General features: G+C 47.0%; 1 protein-coding gene across 4 annotated transcripts in view; it reads left to right on the top strand.

Annotated features, from left to right (window-relative positions):
• Positions 1-13,455, top strand: part of NTRK3 (neurotrophic receptor tyrosine kinase 3) — a 206,342-nt gene that overhangs the window by 102,097 nt on the left and 90,790 nt on the right. For all 4 annotated transcript variants that reach the window (XM_071754307.1, XM_071754306.1, XM_071754305.1 and 1 more), the window contains one exon: positions 10,831-11,019. In XM_071754307.1, coding sequence (XP_071610408.1) covers positions 10,831-11,019 — 189 coding nt within the window. The remainder of the gene's footprint in view (positions 1-10,830; positions 11,020-13,455) is intronic.

The raw sequence follows: 13,455 nt of genomic DNA, 5'->3' as shown, positions 1-13,455 counted from the left end.
CAGGCTAATTGATCTGGAGCCTTTGCCTTTCCTGCCAGGGCTGCCTGTCTCCTTACGCATAGTCCCCACCCCTTTGATGGCCCATCAGGAATATGGGACTTGGCCCAGTTTTCCATCCATCCAATAACATTATGAAATTGATAGTGACACTTCCATTGGCACTAATTTCAGTAAGAGATTGGAGCCAGAGGACGAGCAGTTTGCTTTCATGGCTGCTAAGCTTTCCAAGTAGATCAAGATGACCCAAGACTGATCTTGCAGCAGCCAAAGCATGGGCAGGGGAGTGGTGGGGGATGGAGGTGGATGGGGGACCCGGGCAAGGAGATAATGAGGAACATGCCCCACATTTGTCCTTAGTGAGCAAGGGTCCTGACCAGTGGGATGTGTGTGCTACAAGCTTGCACTTCAGGGAAACACAGAGGCAGGAGGGCAGTTGTGGTTTCAGCTGTGGCCTCTGAGCTTCACTGGTTCTTACTGTTTCCCAGCACAGACACAGGTTCCTGCAGCATCGTGCTCTTGGCTTAGGTCAACAATCCAGCAGCAGGCTGGACGTGCTGGTGGTGGAGCTGCCAGTGGAGCTCCTTGCTGAGACATCACTGTGGCCTCTTTGTACTAAATGTCCCAAAGCTTGAACCCAGCTCAGGCTGCAGCACTGAAGTTGCTGCAGTTGCTGCAGCCTTAGTGCTCACCATATGTAGGTTCTCTGCTGGCTAAATTAAGGGTAAGACTGAGGCATGTCTTGAGCCGTCTCTGCTTTCCTCTCCATATTGCAGCTGTTGAGTCAAGGTCTGGTTTGAGGTGAAGGAGAGCATCACCTCAGTGCTGAGCTGGAGTTTGCAGAAGATTGACCTCTTGACTCCTCACCAGGCAGCCCTTTCTCCAGCCTCCTGCTGTGTTTGCATGTTCACTTGAGCAAGGACTTGGGGAAAAATGTTTATCGGTTTGTCACAGTCACACACTCTGTGGTGGCTGGGGGCCAAGAGGAAGGGATAAAAGCCTTGGGCTGATGATAAATTGGAAATGCAGAAAGGAAACGTGTGCTCAGTGCTGAGCAGGCAGCCCTGCTCTGGGTTTGGGAGTTTGTGTGGGGCCACTGGGTCCCTGGGTGCTGGATGCTCATGAGATGAAATGCCATCAGGGCCACATGTGAACCCCTGGGTGAATACAGCGACGGGAGTCCTGAGGGTGTGAGGAACACAGATGCTGCTGCCTTGCCAGTGTCAGTGGGGCTTTCTCCCTCAGTGTGCTTGACAGAAGATCTGAGGATGAGTGGATGCCCATCAGCCCTCAGCAAACCACAACTGGAGAAAGGTGAGGAAGTGAGCATCTCCCTTTTAGCAAGAGCTGATGTGACCCAGTGCTCAGCAAGGGTGTATTAGGGGTGTTCTCACAGGGAAGAGGTGCTCTCCTTTGGGAGTCATCTCTGTGTATGGAGCAGGAGAAGGGCTGGTTTGAATCTACAGATCCCAGAGCTTTCCACTGTAGTGGCTGGGAGCAAGAAACTGTCTGCACACTGGCAGGCTGGGAGGTGGGAAGGTGCTGGGGCCTCCTGTATACAAGCTATAGGAAACACCACAGTATATAAAGTGTGTCTTGTGAGCAGAAGAGATTAGAAAGCTGATATGATGTTATTCCGATTGATTTTGCTGTTGTATTTATACCTGGAGGTAAAGAGCAGACATACTGGAAATCAATCGGCCCCGTGCTCTTCCCCACTCCCTTTGAATGAAAAGCTTATATCATTTTTATGGTGTGTCTGTGATAGGAGTGAGAGAAACAAGAGATTAATAGGTACCACTGAAGCCTCTCCCTGCCTCTCACCTTGCAAAGCCTGAACCTCTCTGGAGTTCAGGGTGCGCCCAAGATGACAGAGTGGGGATTTGGTTTTGGAAAAAAAAACCACAAGAGGCAAATCTCTAGTCAAAAGGAAAAATGGGGAAAAAAAAGGCAAAGTGAAGGACTTGGGGCAGGCAGGATAGTGCCCAGCTCTCGTGCTGGGGTCTGGGTGCAATGGGAGGATGAATACCTGGGGGAAGAAAACGAGGTTTTGGCTATCCCATAAATATGGATGGGAACGATGGGGAAGTAAAGCAATGAGGGCTTTGTGCTGCTGTCTCATTATGTGCCTGGTACCCAACAGCTGCCCATCCTCCAGTTGCTCGCCCCATCTCATCCTGGCTTTTTCTCCTGTGTTTCTTTTTGGTGGAGGCTGCTGGTGCTGGCTTTGCCATGCCAAGATGCCATCTTGCAGGGATGGATGTGTTGGACCCCAGCTGGCTTCTCACTTCCCTTGGGAAGCATGCATGCCTGGCAGTGCGAAAATTCAACTTGTGACCTGAAAATAGGATGAGGCTGGGGAAGATGGAATGGTAAAAGGTGATTCGGTTTGGTCTCAGTGCCAATGCTGGCACCACCAGATGGAATGCCATCTACCTCCCTGCTGTATCTATCCCCTGTGGAAGATGTGGGCTTTGTCAGTAACTTGAAAAGTCAACAGATCCTCATATTGCAGGATCCAAAATGTTTTCCTGGTTGCTGCCATGCCCTGTTTGCAGTCCCTTTCCTGGTTATGTGCTTTCTGTGTTGAAGAGATTTGGTACTGCTGAGCCAGGAGCTTTAAGTCTGGATGTTAAAATTCCTGCTTTGCCTTCCCATGAGTGCTGGCTGGCTTTGCTGTCATGCATGGCCCTGGCTTGTCAGATCCCTTCCCTTTTTAATTATCAGATTGTCTCGTCTTTTTTACTGTAAGCATTTTTGTTGCTTGTTCTGCTGGATTTATGCATTTGTGCTGTCATATGCATTGACTTTATATTTTATACGATTTGATCTTAATGTATCCATTCCTGAGTGTGAGTGCTTGTAGAATTCATTTCTAAACTCAATAAATAAACCTGAGAAAGGAGGAGAATGAAAGGACAAGAAAGGAATGGGAGAGGTTTGGGGGAATCTTCTACCTCCGATGAGGTTGGAGTATGCTCCATATGGGACTACCAGGGTGGCTGAAGGCTGGGATGGGCAAGGGGAGGATGCACAAGGCTGCTGTGGTCCCTCTGCCCTTTTGCAGTGAGAGCTGCCTTCTCCCCCTGCAAACACCTGAAAAAATCAGAGAGAGAAGGAAATGTCAGTATGCAAAGAGGGAAAGGGGCTTTTGTAAAGAGCAGCATTCTGGCAGGCTAGTTTCATGAGGAAGGAAAGTGCTTTGAAGATCACCCACTGACAGTGGATCTGACAGCCCTTTTTTATATGGTAATGTATCTGCAATTTAGAAGAGGGTGGAAAGTGACAGCAGGCTGGGGGAAGAACCACGTGCCCAACCTGAGTAGCAATGGGTGCAGGGCCCCCAGATCTTCCCCTTGCTCCTTTCCACTCCAAAGATCAGTGGCATCTTCACCTCCTCAAGATGGTCAGGGCTCCACACCCCTGGATGGCTGCTTGGCCATTTTCCCCTTTGCTTCTGGAGGGGCTTGAGACTAAGGGTTTGGAGTAGATTGCCTTTGAGGGCTTAGATTTATGTTCTTGGAGTCTTTATTTGAATGCAAAGCTCAAGAAGATGGACCTTTTGTATATGCTGTTTCCCCAAGAATCTGGTGGTAGAGTTTGCACTCTGGGGGCCGTGACAGAGGAGTTGGCACCTTTGCAGGCTCTGCAAAGCTAGTCACAGAGATGTTCAAGCAAGAACCATGCTGGTTGGGCAAGCTTCTCCAGTGATGTCCTCCAGCTCTCACAGCATGTTGTAAGGGTTGTGCAAGGATGTGGGGAGAACCCAGAATGAATTTGGGGCAGAGAGACAGAACTGAGCTGTAGGGGTGGGAGAGAAGCTGCTTGGACCTGATGGAGGTGGTGGATCAGGGTAGTGTTGACAAAGCAAGCATACAACTGGAATTAGAGGGGGAATGTCTCTGTTTAAAGCCCAGCACTGAGTACAAGCTGAGGGATCTGCTGTGGCTGAGGGGAAGAGGCACAACATGCTGAACCCTGTGGGTGGCTTGGCAGCCCTGGGGATGAGGAGAAGTGGCTGTTTCCCACTGCAGGAGGGCAGGGGACAGGCTGGAGCACATGGCAGGCTGGCTCCACACATGTCCCGTGTAAGCACCCAGCTCTGGCTTGGTCCCGTGCCCACATCTGCCAATAAAAATTAAGAAATTGATTTCCTTTTGTTTGCCTGACAGGATGAGGCTCTCTTTATGAGACAGTAAATGCAATCTTGCTCTGAGCATAGCTAGATTTTTAATTGTATTGGTTGTGCTTTTTCTTAGTGTTTTATGAGCTTCAGTTCTCTTCCTTGCTGGTGCAGAGATCAGCCTTGGGGCATGGTTTGATTTCAGCTCCAGCAAAAGGTTGGGATTTTTTTAAAACATTTGTTTTTGTTTGTTTATTTTCTTGACAAGCTGAAGTTTGGGGTTAATTTTCTCTCTGCATTAAAAATAAATGTGCATGTGTCCATGTATCACTCAGAGTTGTAAAGCTAGGCTGAGAGATCCTGCCTTGGAATTATCTTCTTGCAAGTAGGTGATATTACCCTTTGAAGAACAGCATTTAAGATTAAAATCGGGGAAATACAGAAGCTCTAACAGAGTTTTGAAGTCGAGGAGGAGGGGATTTTATATATAATATACATAAGAGTTTAATGAGGTTTGCTTCAGCACTTGCTATACAATGCATGATGACCCACTTTACTAGGAGCACATTTTTTTTTCCCAGTTATGGGTCATATACAGTTCCTAATTAAGTAGGTTAATTATATGGCTCCTTTATATTACACAGACAAATGTGGATGGCACAATTAGCTCTTGCAGTGATCATTTTTTATCAAAAAATTATGCTCTGAGTGAAAGCTCCCAGAGGCATACAGCCCTGAGCACTCTCCTCATTGCTCCCCCTTCAGCAAACTTGGTTTCTGTCCTGAGCATGTGGCCTGGGATGTGGATCATGGAATTGTTTGGGTAGTAAGGGACTTTAAATATTGTCTAATTTCAACCCCCTGTATTGGCAGGGACACCTCCCACTAGACCAGGTTGCTCAAAGCCCCATCCTACCTGGAACACTTCCAGTGGTGGGACAGTTACAACTTCTCTGGGCAACTTGGCCTTGCCACCCACACAGTAAAGAATTTCTTCCAAATCTAAATTTACCCTCTTTGAGCTTAAAACCTTTCCCCTTTGTCCTAGCACTACATGCTCTTGCAAAAAGTCTATCTCCAGCTTTCTTGTAGGTTCCCCTTCAGGTACTGGAAGGGTGCCATAAGTTCTCCCTCTAGCTTTCTTTTCTCCAGGCTGAACAACCTGAGTGGATTTGTCCTTTCTGAAACCACGTTGGAGAGACCACATCTCCATCCTGTTCCAGTGCTGCATCCACAGTGCTGCCATCAGATGCTGCCCAAACCTGGCCTGCAGTGCTGGTGTGATCCCTATTTGGAGTTAGTTTGGAAGTATCAAACAGGGAAGAGCCTCTTTTCTTTGGGCTGTTTGGTGAAAAGTTCTGTAGCCTTGGGGGGTTCTGAGTCAGGCCCTGTAGCTAAACCATCCTTGAAAGAAGTTTCTTTAACATTTCCCTCCCCAGCCTGGCTGTGGTTGAGCCCCCACAGCATCCCTGGGTTATCTGGTCCAGTGCTCAACCATCCGTGCTGCTAGGCATTAGTGAAAACATTCAAACCCTAATCTCCCTCAGTGCAATTTAAACCTATTATTTCATGTGTTATCCCCAGTGGACATGGAGAACAGCTATTATATTTCTCTTTGCTGCAACCTTTTACATATTTGAAGGCTGTTATCACGTGTCCCTTCACTCTTCTCACCACACAAAGCATAATTCTGCCAGTTTTCCCTTGGAGGTCATGTTTGCTACACTTTCAATCAGTTTTGTTTCTTTAGAGGGGTTTCTGTAATAGTAAGCTGGAATTTTTGTTGTTTCTTCACCTTTCTTCCTTGGAGCATTCATTGTGTTACAGATGTGTATGAAGTGACCATTATCTTATCTTCTTTAATATGTGATTATTTTTAAAGTACCCTATATTCCTGAGCCTATGTTTTCTCAGAAAGTATAGCTCTTAGCCTTGATAAATAATTTACCATTATATGATATGTTCATGCAAACAGGAGCTCCCTGAGCTATTTATTATTACTTTATTTTTCTTAAGTAACAAGATGTCCATGTAACACTGTGAATGAACCAGGTAATCCACAGACATGGACTAAAAGGTGTATCCTATTTCACAGAGCTTTCAAATAAACAAGGAGATAAACTGGAGTTGGGCTTGGTGTTTTCCTTTAGCTGCAGAGAGGGGTGCTGAATAGAGAACGATGGGAGATTTTCTACAAAACAGAGATTTTGGGGCAATATGTTTGCTCAGTGTTTGCAGAGATAATAATATCAGGATGGATGTAAAGCAAGAGCTGGAACATTGCTGGAATGGATGGAGCACAGCCTGACCAGGAGAAAAAGGGTAGAGATGAGGCTGAGGATGGTGGTGTGTTAATGAGGCATCTTTCTTGGGAAAGAGGAGTTGGCTGTAGAGGAGATGAGTGATGGAAGGGATCTCCTTGCAGTGTTTCCAAAAGCAACGTTTCCAAGCTGCTTCAGTGCTCTTTGGTGAGAGCATTTTCTGGTCATCAGAGGTGACTCTCCTGCTGGCATTGCAAAGGGGCAGGATGGCAGCATCTGTTCTGCTGGGCTGAAGCAGGGGCTGGAGCACCTCCTCACCCTGGGATAGCCCTGGGGCATTTATATCTCTCCAGCCTTTCCCTGAAGCTCTGTGGCTCCATCACTGCTGCTGATGTTGCTTCCCTGGCATGGAGAACAGCTGAACTCTGTCCTTGTGGGCAGGGTGGATGCTTTTGTCTGCTTGGATGGAAGAACCATATAAAGCCCTTCAGAGTACAGACGTGACGCATTTAATGCTCTGAACAAAGGTTTCTTAAAGTATTAACAAATAGCTAATATCCCCAGCATGTTTGTCCATAGCACAGGTAAAGTTATTTAGAGAACCAGCTACTGTTTAGATTTTAAGTTTCAGAGGTGCTCAAAAATATTTTATTTTGTCTTTTAAGATCATAGGATGGTATAACATGAGTTACCCCAGGCTACCCTGGACTATTAGTCTGCATTTCTATAGTAAAAAAGCTGGCTTCTTTTCCATTCACCTCTGCCTGTTTCTCTGGCAAGTGGAAGGAAAACCTACATCTTAAAAGAAAAAGATTTTTACTCCACTTTTTCCTTTAACCTTACCTGGAAAACACACTGCTGAAGCTGGTGAGAATTCTTCCAAAGCAAGTCATTCATCAGCATTATAGACCAGAAACTTAAACTGTTTATCTACTCAACAGCAAAAAAATATATGCAATTGCCAGGATAGATTAAAAAAGTTGAAGTCTAGGTAGCTGCTTTATTCCCAGGAGCTGATAATGGCAGTGCATATGTTGAGTGTCAGAGCAATAGTCAAAACTATAAAAGTGATCAGTGACTGCTTGATATCAGTGATGATTTTAAAGTTTGTCTCAGGGGTGTGGGGTGAGTGCAACACTGTCCTGAGGCTCAGAGGAGTGACAGATTGGCTGATGGTTAGAGGGACCTGAATCTCCACTGTGGCCTACCAGAGGAGATGGGAATGAAAGAATGACAGGGATACAGAGACTTGACTGTTGTAGGGCTTAACGTCCAGATTTCACTACTTCCCTCTCCACCTCAAAAGTTAATAGGAAAAATTTGAAGTCCTCAACTGGAAATCAAGTCTCTAATCCCCTGTGAAGGATACTGGGATGAATTCGCCCATGACGTTACAATCCCTGCCAGCTCAGTGGCTGCTGTCATCAAAAAGTTTTCTGAAAGCTTGAAAGCCAATGCACTGCATGCATTCGGTGTGTTCCTTCAAACTCTGGAAAATATGCTTCTCTGGTTTTTTTCAAGACCTGGAAAATCATTCTGAGGCAGTAAACTGACCCTTGATTATTGCAAGTGTAGAATATATGTAGTGTACTGACCCCGTGCTGTCAGGGCTGCAGCTGCCTTGGGAGTTCTTTGGGTTTTCGACTTGTGCAGAAATGTGAAGGGATTGAGATGGTCATGGAGAATCACAGTTTGGCTCTAAGGCTTTTGAGGATTGGTAGATCTTGTAAACTTCTAGACTGGGCAGCATCAGGTTGGGCTGGGTGACCAAGAGGCTGAATCTGTTTACAGGACCCACAGTTTGCTGGAGTATGGGAGCATAGCTGTGTGTCACCTGAGACAGGATTGCCTCTTACACAAGGAATCTGAGGCAGGTTTGGGGGATGAAATTAGGGATAACATATGTATAAAGTCCTCCTAAGAAATGAGGTTCAGAAAACAACCTGCAGGGCATAAAGGTCAGGCTCTGGATCTATTTGTTGCCAAGGAAACTGCCATCACAACCTGGGGGAAGGGATGCTTGCTGTGCTTAGTTCCATAAGTGCCTGACCTTCTTGGTCGTGACGTACACTTTTAGGTGTAGCCATGTCCTTCTAACCTGTTTGTGCCAGAGGGACGTTGCTGTCGCCCACGTTTAATATTGAGGAAGTGCTGTGTGATGACAGGAAGGGCTATTTGCTGGCATGGCTTTGTGAACGCCTGAGAAGTCCCCAGTGCCAGCCATGGGAATATATCCCATGGTTGGTTACAGAATCATAGCCTAGTTTAAATACCACCTTAAATATCACCTGGTTCCAACCCCTCCACCTTGGGCAGGAATACCATCTACTACACCAAGTGGTACACTCAAAGCTCCATCCAACCTGAAACCAACCATCTCCCTCCAGTACTAATGCAGTAGGAGATGTCTACTTTGCTCATTGTCACAGAGGTGGGATTTTTGCTCTCAAAGTAGAGGACAGCAAACACTTCATATCACTCCCTAGAGAGGCCTTTTACATCCCACTGATTAGTTACCTTCCTTTGAAGCAATGCCTTGGATGCTTAGGAAAACCAATAGGCCCTCAATAGCCTCTCCCACCACTCTACTGCAAGAGCAATCTTTATGGTCCCTCTTCAGATTATTTATACCAGTCTATACCAGCTGATATCTTTATGACTTGTTTTGTGAACTGCATTTTGAAATGCAGAGATCTCCTCTTCCTACCATAGCCAGACCAGCCAGCAGCTCAGGGTACAGCCAAAAGGATGTGAGCACCATGCAAATCCTAGTCCTCCTGGTTTGCATGCAAAGACTTGTCATCATAAAAGAAAAAAAGTCATTCACATGAAATTGCCTGTTTGCTTTTTGTGTTTGGAGGAATATCATGTCCCAACAGAGGCATCTTGCGGCAAGAGCTGAATTTTGCTTTTGTGTCTCGAAAGCTGGATGTCACATGGGGCCAGAGAGTAGCGTAAAAAAAAAAAGCCAGAACCTGCCAGAAAGAATTCACAATAATGGAGAAAATTTTCTGTCACAGCTGCTAGGATGCTGCTAATTACACAATAACTTTATTATGTCTCTCCTGGAAGAATGATTCTTGAAGCTCCAAAAATGAGCAGCCTTTAGACTATATTAATGCAGGCAGAATGACTGCACAGAGCCAGTGTTCACCCTGTCCTGCCAGAAGGTCTGGAGAGTAAAATGTCTTGAAAACTCTCCTCTTTTTTTGCTAGTGCTAAGTAATACAGTAATTATACAATTAGAGGTATATTACCAATGGGAGAGAGGTATGTTCTATGCAACGTAGGTAGAAGACAGGTTTCTCTGAATAGGTTTGAAGCTTCAATGCTGTGTCTCTGCACATTTTTTCTTGAGCTTCTGATGGCCCCTGGTAACATCTGGACAGGAGAAAAAGAATATCTCTAGTTGAGTGTGGTTATTCTTGCCATGTGAATATCCAGGGGAGGTCCTCATGGAATGTTGCAATGTAGTCCCCATATTGCTTAGCTCCTCAGGATCCTGTATTTACATAGCATGAATCCACAATGCAGTGTGGATGAAAGGGTTTTGGCTCATGATAGAGGTGTTTGTGATGTTGACTGGCAGGTTGGACCCTAGGATGGGGAAGGGAAGATGTAAGTGAGTAGTAATGGATTAAGGCCTTATGTCTTCTGAGGTCTCAGGCTTTGGCAGCTGGTAGCAAATGCTGAAGTTAGAAAGTCTAAAAATAAAATAAAGCTTAAGCCAAAAATTGAGGAACACCTGAATCTTGTGAAATAGCTCCATGTGGGAAGCAGGCCTTGGCTCTCTTGCATGAGGGATCAGTGCAAAGGGTCCTTGTCCCTGTGAGAGCAAATGATAAATTCCAGAGGGACTGTGGAAGGGTCAGAGAGTCCCATTACTCCCATCTTGGAGGGGTGTCTATTGTGCCTCATTTCCTTGCCTGTCTGAATGTGTTGTGAGCTTTTTGGGGTAAGAGGGGATGTTGCCATTTCTGGCATCCTACAGTCCCTGCAGGTATCAGTCTGGCTGAAGGTTTCCATGTGTTCGCTTGAGTGAAACTGGAGGAGATGAAACAAGATGGGCAGACCCATGGGGCAAGAGAAATGAAATGAATATGTGTTTGGGGTAAAATATATTTTCTTTGGGGGTGATGTTTCTCCCGTCTAAGCTCAGTTTTGTATTCTGCCAAGCTGCTGATGCCAGGGTATACAGGCACCACAGTGACTGCTCTACCTTGTGACAGCCCTGGGAGGGGACACCTGCAGCATTGTCAGCAAAAACTAGGGAAGAAATCTTGAGGTGTCTTCCTTGCCCTGTGAGCTGCCTGGGAATGGGCCAGCTGCCAGGGGTGCTAGGACAGGGATCCTGTCCTGGGATCCACTGCCAACCCACAGTGATCCCTACCCATGTGATGAGGTTGTGTCTCCCCTGATGTGCCTGACAGATGTGTCTGATGTTTGCAGGTCCTGTGGCAGTGATCAGCGGAGAGGAGGATTCAGCCAGTCCCCTCCACCACATCAACCATGGCATCACGACACCCTCGTCCCTGGATGCTGGCCCAGACACAGTGGTGATCGGCATGACCCGAATTCCTGTCATCGAGAACCCCCAGTACTTCCGACAAGGTCACAACTGCCACAAGCCAGACACGTGTGAGTGCCCGATCTGGATGGAACACCCCGTGGGGACCAGGGGATGGGCTGGGAGGGGCAAGGGAAGGAGGGTGAGGAAGAAGAGATTAAGAAGATGAGGAAGAAGAGAAGGAGGTTTTTGAGGAGAGTGAGTCTTGGTATGGTCCAGAAACCATAGTGAATCTCAGGTCTCAGAAATCACAACATACATGTAGATGCTTCCAAAGAAGGCTTTCCACCCTCACCTTCACCTTCCTTCACCCTCCCTCTGCCACCCACCAGTCACCTTCCCCCCCAACTTGCCTGAAAGTGTCATGAAAGTGGCTGGGCTCTGCCTCATTGGCTCTGAGCATGAGACCCCAGGTGTAAGCAAGAGCCATCCAGGAGCATGGGGACAAACATGACCCCTGACTGTCTGGGGAAAGGACCTGCCTCCTCTTTCTCCTCCAGCAGTTTCCCAGCCATGGGGCTGCCTCCTTGGATCCTCACCAGGCCAGGGAGGAGCTCAGGATGTGGCTGTAGATGGGACAGATGCATGGAGATGAAGAACTGGAGATAAAGGCTTAGATACTGGATGTCGTTTCCATGGGCTTCTGTTAAGCTTTTGCATCTTCCTCATAATATATCCAGGTTGTGAACTGTGCTCATTAGACTAGCAAGACTAGACAAGTAGTCCTCTCTGTTTTGTGTCCATGAATGCCGAGGGTAAAAGAAAAGCATTGGGTAAAGGATGCTTTTCTGGGAGGTGCAGGCCTGTCCAGCACGTGGCTCACAGCCCGTAGTTGAGTTCTCCCAGGCTTCTCACCAACCCTGACATATGAGCTGAGCAATGCAGGAGGTTCAGATACCATTCCTTTCCTGTTGTTGCTCATCCTTTTGCTGTGTCTTCGTTCCAGAGAGAACTGGAAAAATAAAAATTTTGGAAAAAAAAAAAAGGTGGCTGGGGGGATGGGGGGAAGGAGGGAGAAACCCCACCTTTATGGGGATTGTAGCAACCTTGTGTTATCTGTGTGGTCCAGCCAGAAGCAGGGAGTGCTGCACTGGAGTCACCTCTACTCCTTCCTTAGCTGCTGCTGACTCATGAGCATAGGAGACATCTCAGCCCCTGGAAACAGGGAGGAGATTGCTCCCCCATCCTGCAGAAACTCTGTCAGCTGGGCAGGAGCACACTGCCCGTTGGCCACCACTCCTCTGATCAGGGGAAGGGGAGCCACAACCACTGTTCCCATGGAAGTGTCCCTGGGACAGTCCCTTGGAGCACTCTGAGAACAGGTGTCTGAGCTGCTGTCACTGCTTCTCTTGCTGGAGCTCTGGAGCGTACCCGATGAACATTGCCCAACATCCCTTTGATTTTCATTTTAATGTGCTAAATCGGGTCTGTTTGTAGAGAGGGGAGGAGGAGGGCGGTGATTAGGCGGGAACGGAGAAGCTGAATGTAGTGTGTTTTTTCTGTACCATTAATTATACATTTTACATTTCTTATAGAACCTCATTTCAGACTGATTTACAGACTCCTGATGGCTTGGGGTGGGGCTCCCCCGCTTTATTTTTTTTTTCCCTTTTCTCAAATCTCTTTCATCTGTATTCTGACTGTTTCCTTGGGTGCTGGTGCAGCTGTGCTGGGGCAGAGCTTAAACCTCAAAGGATTAAGTTGTGCTCTGAGCGTTTGCCCTGTGGGGCTTGTCAGAGCTTGTGGGTTGCAGGGAAAGTCACTCGCAGCCAGATTTGGCCTCACCTGGCTATTTGATTAGGATCTGAAGAGTTCACAGAGATGCTTGGGCGTGGTATCTGGGGCCATGTCTCTTGTGGAAGGTACCACAGGGGAGAAATGCAGCACTAGTGACAACTGGCTTGGAAATCCACAGCAAATCTCTAATTCTGAGTTCCGTGGTACCCCAGAGCTGCAAGGCAACAGGGCTGAACCCCAAACCCCACGTTCCCTGTGGGTGCTGACAAAAGGCAAAGCACAGCTGGATGCTGGAAGGCTGAAAGCTCTTCTATGTTTTCAATTTGCTTTCAGTCATGGGGCAAAACCGGGGCTTCACAACCTCCAGCAGGGTTGGATTTGGTGTGCTTTGTATTTTAGTTCCCAGGACTTTACTTAGGTGAAACTTCTGACTTCACTGGTGGCTTTGCTTGAGGCTGGAAAGTTTCGTAATTCACCTTTTAAATTAACTGTGCTTTAGGGACCTTTTGCTGTAAGGGGTTTGTTTGGTGGGATGTGTTCTGCTCAACTGTAACTTGAGCTGAAGAATATTTGTTGCGCCCATTCTTCCCTTGGCTTTCATGCTGGAGGGGTTTTTTCCCCCCTGTGCAGAACTTGGACACAAACATGTCTTCATTTGCTGTCACTTGTAGATCTTCATCGAGCAATTTCTCTCTCCATCTTAAAGCTTTTCCCTTTCCTTCCTCTGGTGAGCATCCCTGTGCTCTTGGCTGCTGCCTGGGCTGAGGACA

This window comes from Heliangelus exortis, chromosome 11 (genome assembly GCF_036169615.1).
Source record: "Heliangelus exortis chromosome 11, bHelExo1.hap1, whole genome shotgun sequence".
In the NCBI taxonomy this organism is placed as follows: domain Eukaryota; kingdom Metazoa; phylum Chordata; class Aves; order Apodiformes; family Trochilidae; genus Heliangelus; species Heliangelus exortis.
Note: the sequence above shows the minus strand (reverse complement) of the source record. Positions and strands in the feature narration are given on the sequence as shown.